Below are 15987 nucleotides of genomic sequence, written 5' to 3'. Positions count from 1 at the left end.
GTAGTTTAAGGGTGCTGGGAAGCATAGCTCTGCGAGGAGCAAACTACAGTTCTCGGGGTTCTCTGGCCTGAGTGGGAAATGTGCTTTAATGTATGCACGCAAGCCCGTGCATCTACCACTGGAATTTGCACTGGCGGTGCTCATTAAACGATTACAGGCTTCGTCCCTGCACGAAGCGACGCTCCGTCCATCCCACGAAACGGGCTCTTAGCCCTCGAAAGCAAACGACCACGAAGAAACAGGACCGGCTGTTCAGGCGCCACAATTACTCGGGCCTCCAAATGTGGTTGGGGCTCCCCAGCTCCTCATCCAACAATCCGAAAAGTCCCCCGCCCTAAGTCCCGTTTCCAAATAGGCGAGTCCCGGTTGCAAAGCGGCAGCGGGGCCTACGACTCCCATCATCTCTCCCCCGCAACCCCGCCGGCTACTTTCCCCGCCCCCTCATCCCTTTTCTCGAAAAAGGACTACATCTCCCGTCAGCCTCTCTGCCAGCTTCCGGCAGCTTCTCCCGGAAGCGGCGAAGAGAAGAAGCCTGGCCTTGTTAAGCTGAGAAATGGAGGAGATCGGGATCCTGGTGGAGAAAACGCAGGTACGGGATGCCAGGACGCGCGTCGTGGGGGAGGAAAGGCGGCGCCGGACCGGATCTTCCTCCTTCGCCGTCCTCCCCACCACCACCTCTGCTGCTTTGGGGCCGAGGCAGCAGCGGTGCTGAAGCCCTGGAGGGCCGGCGGGGGACGGGCGAGGTGCCGAGTCACTGCGGGGTTGGTGGGGCCCTGGAGAAGGAGGACCGTGATCTTTTAGCTTTTTGCCCTACTGGACCCCACTTCCCCCGGCCCCATGAAAAGGCCTGTAAGCAGCAGCCCTGAGATACCGTAGGTGTCGGCCCCATTAGGCACAGGGGCGCAGGGAGGTGCCTTCTGCCCAACCAGGACACTGGCCCACCTGGCTCAGTGCTGTCTGCACTGACTGGCAGCGGCCAGGCTCTCCGGGGTTTCAGGCAGGGATCCTCTTCCAGCCCTGCCTGGGGATCCAAACTAGGATTTTCTTCTGCACTCAAAGCAGATGCTCCTCCCAAGGCTGTCAACTAGTAGTAAGCCAGGTAGGTAGGTAGCCTCACGGGGCACAGACCTCAGAGGGGGGTGGGCAGTACCAGCCTTAGAGAGGCACAGGTTTTTTTATTAAAAAAATAACATTACATTTTTTGTTAAATCTTATGGATTCCCAATACGTGTTTCACTTGTACGTTCTGAACCCAGTTTCTCAAACTTAGAAAAGCTTGCGTACGCACAGGGGATGCTGCGGAAAGAGGCTTCTGGTTGGCTTGGCAGCACTTGACCCGAAGGAGTCGGTGACAAAATTAGGAAAAGGCACGCAGAGTGATATTTTGATGTGCCTGAAATTGAAGCTTTTTAAAAGTGACTTGAATTTTAAAATCTCAGTTCGCAAGGTTGTTAAAAATGATTTGTGTGCTAAAACATTTTCTTTGTATTTGAGAAAGGCAGTCAAAGATGGTTGTAATTACTTATTCTTGCAGTTTAAAATACATTTATCGGAACTAAGTTTTTTGTGCTTTCCAATTTTTCTACAAAACATGTTTCTGAAAATTGAAGTTAGCATTTATTTATTTTTTGTGCGGGTACAAGTAGTTAGCCTTGCCTAGTGAGCAAAATAGTTTGGCACCAACACTGGCTTTACCACTGAGCTGTGGCCCTTACCTTGTGGGACTTCCCTCTGGGTAGACACGTATTTAGGTTTCCTCTGTCAGGCTCCTGCTTTCCTTCTCCTGCTACATCCCATTGCTAATTAATCTTGCCCTCGTTTAAAGTGTTGCCAGATCTCACTTGTGGGTTTTTCCAGACAATAAATGATTATTGTGGTTCAGCAGATGCTGGTGTTTCAGATGCTGCCTTAAACGTAACAAACAAACAATTCAGAGTGTTGCTTTTGACCTATAAAGCCTTAAACGGCTCATGACTACAATACTTCAAGGACCACCTCTCCCCATATGAACCAACCTGTGATCATCATCCGAGGTCCTTCTTCACATGCCCCCTCCCTGGTGGATCCGGAGGGTAGCATCACGAGATCAGGGCCTTTTCAACAGAGGCTCCTCATTTGCGAAATGTTCTTCCTTTGGAGGCTCACCTGGCACCATGGTTACATATCTTCAGGTGCCAGGCAAAAATAGGTAATGATTGTCCCCTCAAACGCAAACTAAGGTGGTTGAATACTAATTAGTTTAGATGTGATACAGACACTGGCCCATAAAATCAGGGATGCTCTGGACTAGACATAGGCAAACTCGGCCCTCCAGATGTTTTGGGACTACAACTCCCATCATCCCAAGCTAACAGGACCAGTGGTCAGGGATGATGGGAATTCTAGTCCCAAAACATCTGGATGGTAGAGTTTGCCTACGCCTGCTCTGGACGCTTAGAAGTATAAATTGGTAGGAAAAAATCTTTTTGTTTTTTAATCCACCCTTCCCCACTGAAGAAACCTTCAGAATGTTCAGAACGCTGAAGCTGACAGTTGCAGGTGGAAGAAAAGGAAACTGAGATGGGGAACAAAGAGGAAATTTGCCTGCTTAGGCTCCTAACAACTAATCATAAGCATCTTGGAGGAGTGCATAAGGGGGACATCAAATCTGAGTACCCTAGATAATGCCTTAGGAAAGGGAGAGAAAAACACACCTCTTTCTAGCCCCTTACCCACCCCCTTGCAACTTTCTGCCTGCCTGGCCAGAACTATCGGGCTTCTGTTTCAGGCTGGCTGAAGTTTAGAACAAGAGAGCTTTTTTTAGAGGAGGGGGGTACGCAACAGCGTTGTGTTGCACTCTGATTTGTGGAACAACAATAATTAACATCAGCGTGTTGATTTGGACTTTGCAAAGTGCTTGGTGGTTTATTGTCAGGGGTAGGCAGGTGTCCAAAGGGTGGGCAGAGAAGGATGATCCAGGAGAAAGGGCCAGCAATTTGTGGGGTTCTACACCTCCCGTGAGGCAGGGGGAAGGGGAAGAGGTCTGGCAGTCAGAGTCAGGAGAAGAGAAGGAGGAGGAGGAAGAAGAGTTGCAGGAAGGTGCAGAGGAGGAAGAGGCAGTCCCAGAGAGAGATGGGAGCTCTTAAAATCTCCTCTATTCCCTCCCCAGCTGTCTCCAAGGAAAACAAGGGGCTTAAAGTGACAGGAGCAGCTGGAGATGCTACACAGGAGAAGTTGTTTGTTTGTACACACCACAAGGGTGTTTAAATGTGCTGAGGGAAGCATGGTCACACAGTTGCTCCAGCTGTCTGGGTTGGAGCACAGGTCTGAAGAAGGCAATGCCTAGCTAGCTGTTTAGCAGGAGCAGTGCCTGGGATTCTCGCCCCTTAGGAGCTGATATAATCGTGTTCTTTGCCAATAAACTTCCAGTCGCGTGTCCTCATTGCTGGGTTCGGGACATTTATTTTGACTCGAACAGCGGAAGTAGTTTTCATCACAGCTATGCCTTTGGAATTTGTCCTAAAGTATTTAAAACTGGAGGGTCTCTCCGTCCGCCAAGTCACAGTTTAAGGCAGAAAATCTTATGCACGCAGAACTTGTGACATAGATACAGGTAGCAGAACTTAACCTCTGATGAAACCTGTGTAGGAGGAAGCCGCAGCAAAACATTCTAATTTCTTTGTGTTCCCTGATTCTAGGATGAGCTTCCTGCTCTCTCCATCTCAAGGCCTCAGACTGGCCTCTCCTTCCTAGTTCCTGAGGCTGAGGATGTGGAGGACCTGTACAGCCGTTACAAGGTGAGCTACCTGATGATCTTGTTCAGCTGTGAGGTTGTAGCGCTCTGTGTTTGTGGCGCTGGAGGGAACTGTTGTGTGGTCCTTTGCTTTAGAACAGGGGTGGGAAACAGGAACGTGTTGGCAGGCTGGATCCTAAGCTCCCAGGATAGCTCAGTTGGTAAGGCATGGTTCTCTTAATCTTAGAGTTGTGGGTTCGAGCCTCACGTTGGGCAAAAGATTCCTGCATTGCAGAGGGTTGGATTAGATGACCCCTATGATTCTATGATTTGTTGGGAGTCACTTTGCTGGGTGGACAAGGCCACTCACCTGTCAATCACCTGACATCACCATGTAACTCAGCTTCAAAGGAGAAAATCAGGACCGTGGGCTAAGTGCCCTTGCTATTCTTTTACAAACACTGCCCGTTAATCCCTGCTAAGGCAGAGGTTGGCTGCACTTGGGAATTCCTCAGTGCAGCTGATCCCAGAGGGATCTCAGTTGATCAGTGGTGCCTTCAAATCCTGCTTTCAGCAGGGATTAACTCCACTTCCATCCAGGAACTCCCAAGCAGGACCAGTCTTTGGGGCTTGCTCTTGGTGCCAAATTCAAAAGGTGCTGAATGCCAGCAGTGCTTGCCATGAAAAGAAATCGGGAGCACACCTTAAGCCTCCAGATTGTTTCTTTGCAAACACTTCACCACCTGCTGCATGCGTGACGTCACATATGATGAGAGACCCGCAAGTCAAATATTCCCCATTGACAAGATAGCAGCAGAGCCACAGAGGTTTTCCAAGACCATCTCCCATTATAGAGGCAAACTGGTGGAGCAGTAGAAGAGTTAGGCGCACCATTGCTGCAGTGCCATTTTTGACGGAGAGGTGCAAGGATGTGTTAGAAATTGTTTCTGGCCTGCTCTGTCGGAATTAATTTTTTGTGGAATGTTAATACCTTGCAGAAAATAATTTATGGAATTTACTGCCGCAAGGTGAGGTTGAATTGCGTGTTGTGGATCATTATGAATGGGATCGAAAAGAAAACTGCCGTTATTGCAGTGTCTTTAAGCAAATGTGATGGCACTGGGAATTCTGTGTACAATTTGAGTTACTGCACCTTACTGTATATCGCAAATGTCTTTGTATTGTTGGTCTCAGGTGTATGTTGTTGACTGGAGTGTGAGCTAGCTGCTTAGGAATTACTGTTTTTTCTTAAGGACTAGGAAGTTGAACAGAAGAGGTACTAAGGAGGGGAAGTAAGGGCATAGAGGAAGATGTTCGGGTCTGCGGGGAAGGATTATAATTATTCTACCTTTCTGAAGGTTTTCTCCGTGACTTTCTTAAAAAAAATATAAATCGATATAATTCAGATTCTGCAGTATGTAGAAGATCTCACACTCTTAAGACCAGAAATTCCCAACCTCCCTGGCTACACAGCTTGTCTGCTATAGTTGTAGTGTTGAGGGGGCAGTGGTGTCCATGCAGAAGTCTGTGCTTGCTGCATATGGAGAAGGGCTTAGTTCAGTTGCAGAGGATCCGCTGTACATGCAGAAGGTCCCAGGTTCAATACCCAGCATCTCCTGGCAGGGCTGGGGAGAGACCTCTGCCTGAAACCCTGCAGAGCTGCTGCCAGTCAGGGTTGGCTAGATGGAGCAGTGCTCTGTGTAAGGCACCTTCCTACGCGTTCATACGATATCATGAGTAGTAATTCAGGATTTCTGTGTGCCTGCCTGTAGAAATTACAGCAAGAGCTGGAGTTCCTGGAAGTTCAAGAGGAGTACATCAAAGATGAGCAGAAGAACCTAAAGAAGGAGTTTCTGCATGCCCAGGAGGAGGTGAAACGAATCCAGAGCATTCCGTTGGTCATTGGCCAGTTCCTGGAGGCGGTGGATCAGAACACAGCCATTGTTGGTTCCACCACAGGTACGGTCCCTTCTTTTCTCCTGCCCATCTACCTGCAATGGACCAACTCCAGGTTTGAGGAGGCAGTCGACAAAGTCCGCTCTGGCAGGGGGCCCTGCTCTGTTTGTGTGCCCCAGGTAGTGGTGGCTAATAGCAATCAGCAGCATTCTGAGCTGTATTGAACTGCTGAGGACTGCCATTCAAATTTCCCACAATGCCCCGGAGTGACACAATGCCAGGAGCATTGTGGGAAACTTAAATGGCAGCTAGACTCGGAGACCTGGCACTGCTCAGTGTGTGTGTGATTTGGGGAGGGCGGGAGAAGTAAAGGGAGGCAAGTATTGTTTGGCCCTGCCAGGGTGCTGGGGCTCTGGCAGCTGCCATGGGATGCTAAGTGCGGATGCCAGCCCTCCCCTCCCCTTACATTGCAGCTTGAGAAAAAGAGCTGGCTTGTCTCCCTGGTGGCCTCTGGTTCCAGTCTTTTATCTCATAGCTATGTCTCCACTTCAGGCTCCAACTATTACGTCCGGATCCTGAGCACCATTGACCGGGAGCTGCTGAAACCCAACGCCTCTGTGGCCCTGCATAAACACAGCAATGCCTTGGTGGACGTATTGCCCCCTGAAGCCGACAGCAGTATCATGATGCTCACTTCAGGTAAGGCAAATCTCCTTTGGATCAGAGAGGTGAGGCCTGTTAATGGACTGCCTATGGGCAGGGATTCCAGGATGCCTTCAGTAAGAAGACAGCACTTGCTGTCTTCAGAGTCCTTGGTGTGGGGAACCTCAGAACCGCAAGTCCCAATTTGGCTTGCAAGGACATTCCTTGCAAACCCCACCTACCTGCTGCACACCTGACAGGCAGGTACTTGTATGGCTGCGAAGGAACAGTTGGGAGCTTAAAGTGAGCTCCTGGTTGCGCTTTCTCTGGAGCAAGCTGTGCTCGCACTGCCCATCGGATCCAGGAGCATGAAGCGGTTTACGTTGGAACTGCGGCTCCCAACGGAGCTCCAGCATGTGCTGGCTGGGGCTGATGGGAGTTGTAGTCCAAAACAGCAGGCAGGGGTGGGGGGAAGGCTGCCCAAGGCTAGGAAGACAAAGGCCCAGTGGAATCAAGGTAGCACTTGAAAGAATGTAGCAGGGTAGGAAGAGATCCAAGGGCAGGAAAACACCTGAGGTCACATCCCTTCTCTGAGCAGATCAGAAACCAGACGTGATGTATGCTGACATTGGTGGGATGGATATTCAGAAGCAGGAAGTGAGGGAGGCAGTAGAGCTGCCCCTTACCCACTTTGAACTCTACAAACAGGTACGTGATCTAAATTTCTATGCCGGAAGTATGTGCAGTGTGTGTACAAATAGGCGGTTATTCATGTATCTATAGTTATCTGCCACTTTTCTTTTAGAAAGCTCGCGGTGGTTTACATGGGGCTCTTCATGCTTGCTTAGCTTCAACAACAGTGATCCTAGAACGCTGCCATATACCGTCAGACCACTGACCCATCGAGCTCACTATTTTCCACTAACTGGCAATGACTCTCAAGGGTTTCAGCTCAGGGACCTTCACAGTGTTTTCTGGAGGTGCCAGGAATTGAACTTGCAGCCCTCTGCATGCAGAACAGAAGCTCTGCTGCTGAGCTACAACCTTTACCCTTAATGACTCCCATTAATACTTGTTTGCTTGGGACAGGAAGTGGGTGGGGTGGAATTGCAGAGAGAACTGCATCCTCCGCACTGCATCACCTGTGTTCATTTTGCAAAGAAGAAAGCACACGTTTTCTCCTGCCCTAAGCTGGATCGGTCATCATATGTGTGATTGAAAAACACAGCAAAGGGAAACCTCCCTTTTTGCATATGCTGGTAGCTATCAGTCCTGCGTTCCCACCTTCTGCCTTTTAATATTTGGGCTGCTTTGTATACAGAACATCTGTGCCTTCTTGCCAGTGGAGGGAGATCCCCAAGCAGAGCCCGGATTGCTTCCTGGCTATTATTTCTGGATATTTTACATGGGTGCACACAAAGATTTACTTGTGCATGCCCTTCTCAGTGCTTGGACCAGCCCTTAGTCCAGCCGGTGCCCAATGCAACAATATCATTGAAGCAAAATCTGGATGTGGTTGGTGCATGGATGGGAGGCTTCTGGGTGTAGCGACTGGACCATCTGAGGCAGGGATGGGGAACCTGTGGCCCTCCAGATGTTGTGGAACTGCACATCCCATCAGACGCAAGCAGCAACTTGGAAGTGGGGTTTTATTCTGTTGAGAGATGTGACAAGGGCCCTTGAGATGGCCTCTTTTGTTGTTCTTTCGTCACCCTTCGGCCCTTTTTTTCAGATTGGCATTGACCCTCCGCGGGGGGTGCTGATGTACGGCCCGCCTGGTTGTGGGAAAACCATGTTGGCTAAAGCAGTGGCTCATCACACCACAGGTGAGCAGGGCACCAGTTCTCTTGCCTTGGATACGTCACTACCCAGTTGGGTGTAGGTTTGCTGGCATCCCTTGGTCTTCCTGAGGTGGTGGCCCTGTTAAGATGGGTTTCCCTGGGAGACCGCGGAATGCCAAAGGAGCTAGGTCTAACTCTGCCTTTCCCTCCAGCCGCCTTCATTCGGGTAGTAGGATCCGAGTTTGTGCAGAAGTACTTGGGCGAGGGGCCGCGCATGGTGCGGGACGTCTTCCGCCTGGCCAAAGAGAACGCCCCAGCCATCATTTTCATTGACGAGATTGACGCCATTGCCACCAAGCGCTTTGATGCCCAGACCGGGGGTGAGTTGGTGACTGGGGAAGAGGGAGCTGAGAGGGAGGGCTCTTGGGCAACTGTGGCCACCTGAATAGAGGGAAGGACTAGGGAAGAGCAGCTTACATACGATCGGTAAAAACAGGACAGTCCTTGCCCATAGGATTACAGTCTTAACAGACACAGCATGAAAGGAAATGGGATGGGGGAGGGAAGAGGAAAGCAAATGAACTCTGATCAGTTATTACAGTTATAATGACCGGCAGGAATAGAAACTTTTCAGGGACAGAAGGAGCAAGGGGGCTGGGCTGTCATCAGAGCCAGTGCAGTAGTCCTGCTTCCCAGTCTCTTCCTCTGCTGTAACCTCAAATATATTTGGGAAATACCACCTGGAGGAAGTTGCTTTAACTTTTCACCTGCTGCTCCAACCCCCTTGACTAGACCGACCCCCCCCCCAGCTGATGAAAACAGCCAGCAAATGATTGGGGAAATGGTGAAGTTCCCTCTTCTGTTTTATACAGCAAATAAAAGTTTGGGAATCCTGTGTTTGTTGCGTAACCCCTAGTTTCTGCCGGAGTCCGGCCTCTCCAATGGTGTAGGGCTGCTGCAATTCCTGCTGCCCCCTCTAGGTGTTGCTCAAACCTTGCAGTGTCACAATGTGCTAGAACCCTGGGCTTCGGTGGTTCTTTGTCAGTTGAACACAGTGACCCCTGCATATGATTGGCCTGTGAGAGCCAAAGGACAAACTTGGCCCTGGTAAGGCTAATGCTTCTGCTATGGGGGAATATATTTTTTCCAAAAAGGACATCCAAATTCTTCAACTTGCGTGAATCGGGCATATTTTGTGCGGGTGATCACTTTATTTTGTGTAGTCTGGTTTGCAAATTTTGGTCTGTTGAGCAAGAAATAGGATGGCAGCTGGGTGTGGAAGAAGCAGGGAGGGTTAGGAGGGCTGTAAGCTCAGCAGTAGGGCATTCACTTTGCATGCAGAAAGGTCCCTGGTTCAATCCCCAGCAATGGAAATGGGCATAGACCACTAGAAGTCCTTGCTTTTCTGTCCTTGTATACCAGGGATGGGGAAACAAATGGCACCCAACTGCACACGAGAAGGAAGGGGTTTAGCAGCAGGCTTGGAGAAACTTCACATATTACAGAAATGGGAAACATAACCAAGGCTGAGGGTATCCCAAAACAGTCCAGTAAACCCTGAGCATGCTCAGCGGCCTGGGGGGGGGGGTAGGTGAGAATGGAAACCTATAGTGGCAGACTGGAATGGTGTATCCTGTAAAAGGACATGGCTGTCTGATTAGAATGCCAGACAGGCAGACTCTACACCACAGCATCTTGTTTGTGGGTCTCGTATCCTCCAAACCCTCAATGGGCACTGCTAAGACTTCTGCAGTCTTTTCTCTGCAGTAATGAGGACTTGAAACTTGGACAGCTGTATAAATCCTGAGGTTCTCTGAATGAAGGCTTAACAGGCCAGTGTAGTGCATTCCAGGCTTGCACGATATCCCGGAAGATGGGTTGGTAGCGCAAATAAACTTTGGCTATGGCGGGGTAAGGAAAGGGCAGCTCTCTCTTCCAGGGCGCCCCAGCTGATAAATTTCTTGGTCTCTCTACAGCTGATAGAGAGGTTCAGCGCATTCTCCTGGAGCTACTCAACCAGATGGATGGCTTTGACCAGAATGTTAACGTCAAGGTACATTGTGTGGGGCAGCAGCAGCGGGGGGTGGGAAGGCAAGGGGAAGGGTTGAGTGGCTTGGAAAGGGAATTCCCCTCTTTAGCATAAGCTCTGGATTTAAAGCAGAGATGGGGAAAGCTGTGGCTCTCTAAATGTTGTCGAACTACAACTCCCATCATCCCTGAGTTTTGGCCTGGGCCCCTTGGGAGTTGGAGTCCAGCAGCATCTGGAAGGCCACCAGTTTCCATCCCTGCCTAAAGGGTTCCAACAAGTGTTGGCTTTTCTCCACTTAACTTACCAAACTCAAATTCACAGTCTGCCATTAATTTTTTGCATCAAGAAGTTGGGTTTAATGGTGTTCTCTCTTGGTTCCCTTCTAGGTGATAATGGCCACGAACCGAGCAGACACCCTGGATCCTGCTCTGCTCCGGCCAGGACGCCTAGATCGTAAAATTGAGTTTCCCTTGCCAGACCGGCGCCAAAAACGGTTGATCTTCACCACCATCACCAGCAAGATGAACCTGTCTGAGGAGGTGGATCTGGAGGATTGTATCCTTCCGGACAGTGCAGTGAGGAGAAATGGGTGGAGGGCGGGGGGGACTAGAAGAATGGCCAATGAGCTGACCTCAAGAGATGTTTTGTTTGTGTGCCCCCCCCTTTGACCTGCTAACAGAATAAAGTTTCCTGAACTAATTTCTTGTTTTTTAAGGTTGGATGGTAAAATACCCCTCTTACCCACCAATCCTTCTGGCAGTGAATATGGGGAGCAAGCCGGTGCTATAAAGCCAGGGCAGGAAACCTGCAGCCGTCCAGAAGTTGCTGAGCTATATAGCTCCCATCATCCCAGGCCTTTGGCCATAATGTCTGGGGATGATGGGAGTTGGGAGTTCCACAACATCTGGAGGGTCAACAGTTCTTTATCTAATGCTGTTAAATAAAGGGGAATGAAGAGCAAGAGGCCAGTTTGTAACCGTAGCATCCTCGAGCACAGGGGTTGGCAGCTAGGGTGTACCTGTCGCCTGACTCTTCCCAGCTCCCACTGCCAGCCTCCTACCGTGGAAGGGCTTGCATCGCACCCGGCAGGTGCTCCCCTTAGCAAAAAAAATGCAAGATTAGCAGCTGCCGATAATCCCTCTGACGCTTTTCTCATTTCAACGGGAGAGGCGGCAGCTCCCAATGGGGGATTTTGCAGTCATATAGGCCAGTCTTCTCCCCTTTTCTAGAACGGCCACACGGGGCCCATTTGCTCCTGCTCTTTCCTTCACTCTTCCTTCCAGATGTGGCACGGCCGGATAAGATCTCTGGAGCCGACATCAACTCCATTTGCCAGGAGGTTAGTACCGCGTGTTAGACAGCAGTTAGTACTCCCCTTTTAAAAATTCTTTTACTTCCTGCTGATGTTGCCCGTTCACACTTTCTCCCCTCCTTCCTGTCTCCTTAAGGCTGGCATGCTGGCTGTCCGGGAGAACCGTTACATTGTGCTGGCCAAGGACTTTGAGAAGGCCTACAAGACTGTCATCAAGAAAGACGAGCAGGAGCACGAGTTCTACAAATAAAAAGATGGGAGAAGCAGGATGGAGACGGAGGTGGTGGTCTCAGTCTGTGGGGGGCGGGGTTTTTTCCCGGTATGTCTGGTGTTGGTGTGTGAGATTTATCCTGTGAATAAATAATTACCCAGGACTTTAGTTGCTCCCTTCTTCGGTGGGGGTATGAGATTACCCTCTCCTTAAGACTCAAACCCCACCATCACCATCACCCACAGTTTATATATGGCCAACTCTTATGTAGCATTTGTTCCTAAGCCTAACAGGGAACACTGTTGGGTGAGTTTTCTACAGGGGTGGCCAACCTTTTTAGGGGATGCTCAGGGCCCACATTCACATTTTGCTAACACTCTGGGGGTTGCATGCCAGGAACAGGTGAAGCCACCCCACACTTGAGCATGCACACTTTCAGATGATCAATTCGATAATTGGGGAAAAGGAAGGTTTCATCGCCACCACCGCGCTGGGCTTTCCTCACCTCCTCCTTTCTCTTTTTGCTGTCTACACCAAAAGCAAAGGATTCCTTTCAGGGGCAAGCAGAACAAATTGCTTCAGGAGCCAAATCAGTCCCCTGAAAAGGCGGGCGGGCGGGTGGGGAGTAGCTGGCTCTGTTTTACAGCGGTGAAAGGAAGGGTATGGAGAGATTTTAGCTCCACGATGGAGCACGCACCTGGCAGGCCAAAGGTCCTGGGATTGCCAGTTGAAATGAGCAAGGAACCTCTGGCCCGTGTTCCAGTCCCGTTCTTGCTAGGGGGTCCTGTTTGTCATTTCAGAATGGGGAGATGAGCACTGCAATGCTCCGTGGTGGGAGAGCACAGCATGTCCATGCATTTAAAAGTACCAAAAAGGTCTTGTGTAGGCAAAGGCGCGGCTTCCTCCCTTCTGAGTTGCTTTGGACATAATCTGTCACTAGAGGGAATTGCTTTACCCTGAACAACACGACGGGCAGTTAAATAAAGACAGGAATGGATTTTTTCCCCTCCGAACTGTTGTGAAGAGGCACAGAGTGCAGCAAGGTGTGGTGACAGCTTGTAGTTGAAGCTGGTACTTCAAAAGGATGCCCCTTTTATATTTCTTAAGAGCTTTTTATTGCAACGCCAAAGTGACATCTGGAAAAGGACCCTGCTCACTATGCAACAGCGGCTGCTTGTTCTATTTTTATGTTGTCCAACCTGCAGCTAAAAACAATAACGAAAACAGTCCGAAAGAGATGCAGCTGCACAGCATTTGCTCTCCCATCTCTCTATATACCGTACACATGCTTTATATTTTATTCTGTAGTCTGGTACAGGAAAAAGGTTTCTTAAATGTTATGGCAGTCTCTTGAAGGAGTCAATCCTTGAACAGAAAGAAAGGTTTTTAAAATATTGCATTACATGTGATAACTGGCTTACAAATACAAAGAGGCCTGTGTTAAGAACCACAAAGGTTTGAGGATATGTTTGCTGCTCGTGCAATTATCACCACCTGCCTTCTGCATTTTGCTCCCTTCTCACTGTTTACAATCTCCCTCCCTGAATCATGTGAATATATTTGTAACTCAGGATAATGCTTCATGCGCCTGATGAAGATGGACTGTACTCCACGACGCTTCATGCTGCAATATATTTATTAGTCTTAAATATGCCACAAGACTCTTAGCAGTGTTTGCTGCAGTAGACTTAAATGTGACCTTGTGCCTGTAGCCCTTTGAAGGGGCTGTGGAAGGCAGGAGCCCAAGCAAAGGGACACCTTCCTCAATAACCTAACAGTTACAGAACATGCTGTTCTTTCTTTCCTCAAAAAATGCAGGCTCCCACACTAACACATGGTAAAACAAAGAGGCGACAAATGGAATATAAGAATCCATCTTGTCCAAAATCCTGTTTTCACAGTGGCCGAACAGATGCCTTTAGGAAGCCCGCAAATAAGACCTGAGAGCAACAGCAACTCTTCCCCACTTGTGGTTTCTGTAGGGCTGTGCGCGCACACACGGTTCCAGCCCCGAATCAATTCGGGGGTTGGAGCTTCCATTGCATCTTCCTCGCCCCCTATACTGTAAAGGGCAGCAGGGCCAATCCCGCTGAGCTCTGCTCCCCAGCGTGTTCTCTGGGGCACATGGTGAAGCAGACCCCTGCAGCCTGTAGTATTGCACCCTGCGTTCACCCGCTGCTGAGCAGAAACTTCAGTCCTGTTCGGTTTGAAAAATGTACCTGTGCTCCCTTGCTGGCAGCAGGTGCGCACGGCTAAAAGGTCCTTCCTGCCCGACACCCTGCATCCTGACACTCCTGGATCAATTGGGTTATCTAACTCAGCTGGGGATTTGGAATTTGGCATAATTTGGGGCACAGCCCTAATTCCCAAGGAGGCCTACTATTATCTGATAGTGGAGGTTAGAAACACTGATAGCCTCATTCCCTGCAAGTGTATCTAACCCTCTTTTAAAGCCATTCGAGTCATGGCCATCAAGACATCTTGTGAGAGTGAATCCCATAGTTTATAACTATGCACAGAGTACTTGCTTTTGTCTGTCCTGGATCGTCCTTTTCCGTGCAAACAGCAGGTGATTTATTAACGGAAATGTGGGAGGGCAGGAAGAAAACAAGTCGACCTATTCTGTCAAATGCCAGAGGAAACGGTGCATTGCTGGCGTGATGCCAATATGACGTGTGCCCGTGCACCATGGATGTCTGATAAGCTTCCAGGCAAATCTCGACTTGTGTTTACTTTGGGTTTATTGGCTTGCAAAGCAAACATGGCTCCATGCTCACTTTTCTTTTGGGACGGAAGGGGCACGTGCCGGGCAGAAGCAGAGCCAGGATCTCCCTGCTCATCCAATTCTGCATTTGGCCACCAGCTCCAAACTCCCGTCGGCCATTCTGACTGGGGCGGATGGGAAGCAGGAGCCTCCGATCTGGAGGGCCACAAGCTGTCCAAACCTCTCTTTTAAGTCCTTGCACAATGCCTTTTATTTCAGCGGCAGAAAAAGTGGCGCCGTCCGGATTTTGGTTGGACTACATTTCCCACCAGCCCAGGCCAGAAAGGCCAAATAAGGGTGATGGGAGTTATAATCCACAAAGCCTGGAAGCCCCCCCCCCCAAATTGGCTACCCCTGCTTTTATCTGGACGTGTTACTAGTGGATTTGAGGGGAGCCTTTTTTGCAGAGGCCAAGAATATGAGGGTTGTCCTTGCCTTTCGTGTTTGCTTGTGTTTTTTTAATCAAGGAAGTAGATGCACACTCCCAAGAATGAGCATAGCTCACAAAGGCAACAGCCACAGAATGCAGAGTGTCCGTTGGAAAAGGAAAACGGAAAAACGAGTGGGTGTCGGGTAGAATGGTTGCCTTGAGCTCTTTCAGTTTATATAATCCCAGCGGAGGAGATGGCTGGGCAGTTGGCACAACGAAGGAGAAACAAGCCTTGCTAGGAGCTGAGGTATTTTACTACAAGGCCCCACTTGTTGCTTTACCCTCTGGACCTAGAGATATTACTCCCACACCTGTTTTCTCCTCTTATTTGAGGTGTGTGGTGAACTTTCTGCCCTCCAGATGTGGCTGAACTACAGCTCCCACTGTCCCCAGCCGTTGGTCATGTTTGCTTGGGTTGATGGGAGTTATGGTTCAGCAACAACCCCAGGCGTTTGGCTGATTTGACATCCGATGCCCTTTTAAATGTATTGTGGGAGTGTGTGTGGGGAATTATTGGTTTGCCGTTGTTATTTTTATTATGCCTTTTGTTGTTTTTATTTTGCAATTTATTTGTCGTGAACCTACAGGTGAAGGGCGGTATACAAATTTAAATGACAACATTTGGAGGGACAAAAGGTTCCTGCGCCTGACACTGCTCACTGTTTTGGGTTTTTGCGTATGTGTGTTGGTGGGGGTTGTTCTTGCTCATTCTGATGAATGGGGTCCTAGACGTTTGCCACAGACGGCACCACTGTCTGAGGTTTTAGAACGTGATTTATTTATTTACGGTGTTTTACCCTTCCCCTTTTAGCAGAAAGGACTTTCAGAGCAGCTTACAAAAATCAGTCCTAAGACAGGCCCTGCTTTCAGACTCACAATTTAAAAGGATACGGCACATGAGGAAAAGGCGATGGGAGGGAGGAGGGGAAAGCAGGCTCTAGTGCAAGTTTTTTGGAAGTTGCGGCCAGTGGCTGTGGCAGTTTTGATAAAAAAGCAGCCCCTCCCCTGAAACACTGTTCTGCCCCCGCCCCCCAAAAGATCAGATCCAGGAGCAAAGCTGGTGACAATGTCAAGGTCAGGAGAACACAGTATCTCCCGAGTCCTGCCACGCAGCTCTTCCCTTGGATAACTGGCTTGATAGCAGTGAGAATCCTCGGAGGAAGGGTGCTTGATGGAGATACTCTCCTCCCTTGCCAATATCAGTAATTAC

General features: G+C 49.5%; 1 protein-coding gene across 1 annotated transcript; it reads left to right on the top strand.

Moving 5' to 3' along the window:
* The first annotated feature begins 519 nt into the window (after positions 1–519).
* On the top strand, positions 520–11746 carry PSMC4 (proteasome 26S subunit, ATPase 4). The gene is made up of 11 exons (XM_035117729.3): positions 520–589; positions 3678–3776; positions 5485–5671; positions 6161–6307; positions 6849–6958; positions 7983–8076; positions 8244–8411; positions 10008–10084; positions 10447–10615; positions 11344–11399; positions 11509–11746. The coding sequence occupies exons 1-11, from the start codon at positions 554–556 to the stop codon at positions 11620–11622; spliced, it is 1257 nt and encodes a 418-aa protein (XP_034973620.1). The 5' UTR covers positions 520–553; the 3' UTR covers positions 11623–11746.
* The last annotated feature ends 4241 nt before the right edge of the window (positions 11747–15987 follow it).

The sequence above is a fragment of the Zootoca vivipara genome, chromosome 6 (assembly GCF_965207765.1).
Source record: "Zootoca vivipara chromosome 6, rZooViv2.hap1.1, whole genome shotgun sequence".
Taxonomy (NCBI): domain Eukaryota; kingdom Metazoa; phylum Chordata; class Lepidosauria; order Squamata; family Lacertidae; genus Zootoca; species Zootoca vivipara.
Note: the sequence above shows the minus strand (reverse complement) of the source record. Positions and strands in the feature narration are given on the sequence as shown.

What these genes read in the sequence shown, in the direction of transcription:
- PSMC4 (XM_035117729.3), top strand. Translation starts at nt 554, where the DNA reads ATGGAGGAGATCGGGATCCTGGTGGAGAAAACGCAG. An exon ending in AGTGGCTCATCACACCACAG is followed by an intron (nt 8,077 to 8,243) that starts GTGAGCAGGGCA and finishes CTTTCCCTCCAG; the next exon opens with CCGCCTTCATTCGGGTAGTA. An exon ending in CTTTGATGCCCAGACCGGGG is followed by an intron (nt 8,412 to 10,007) that starts GTGAGTTGGTGA and finishes GTCTCTCTACAG; the next exon opens with CTGATAGAGAGGTTCAGCGC.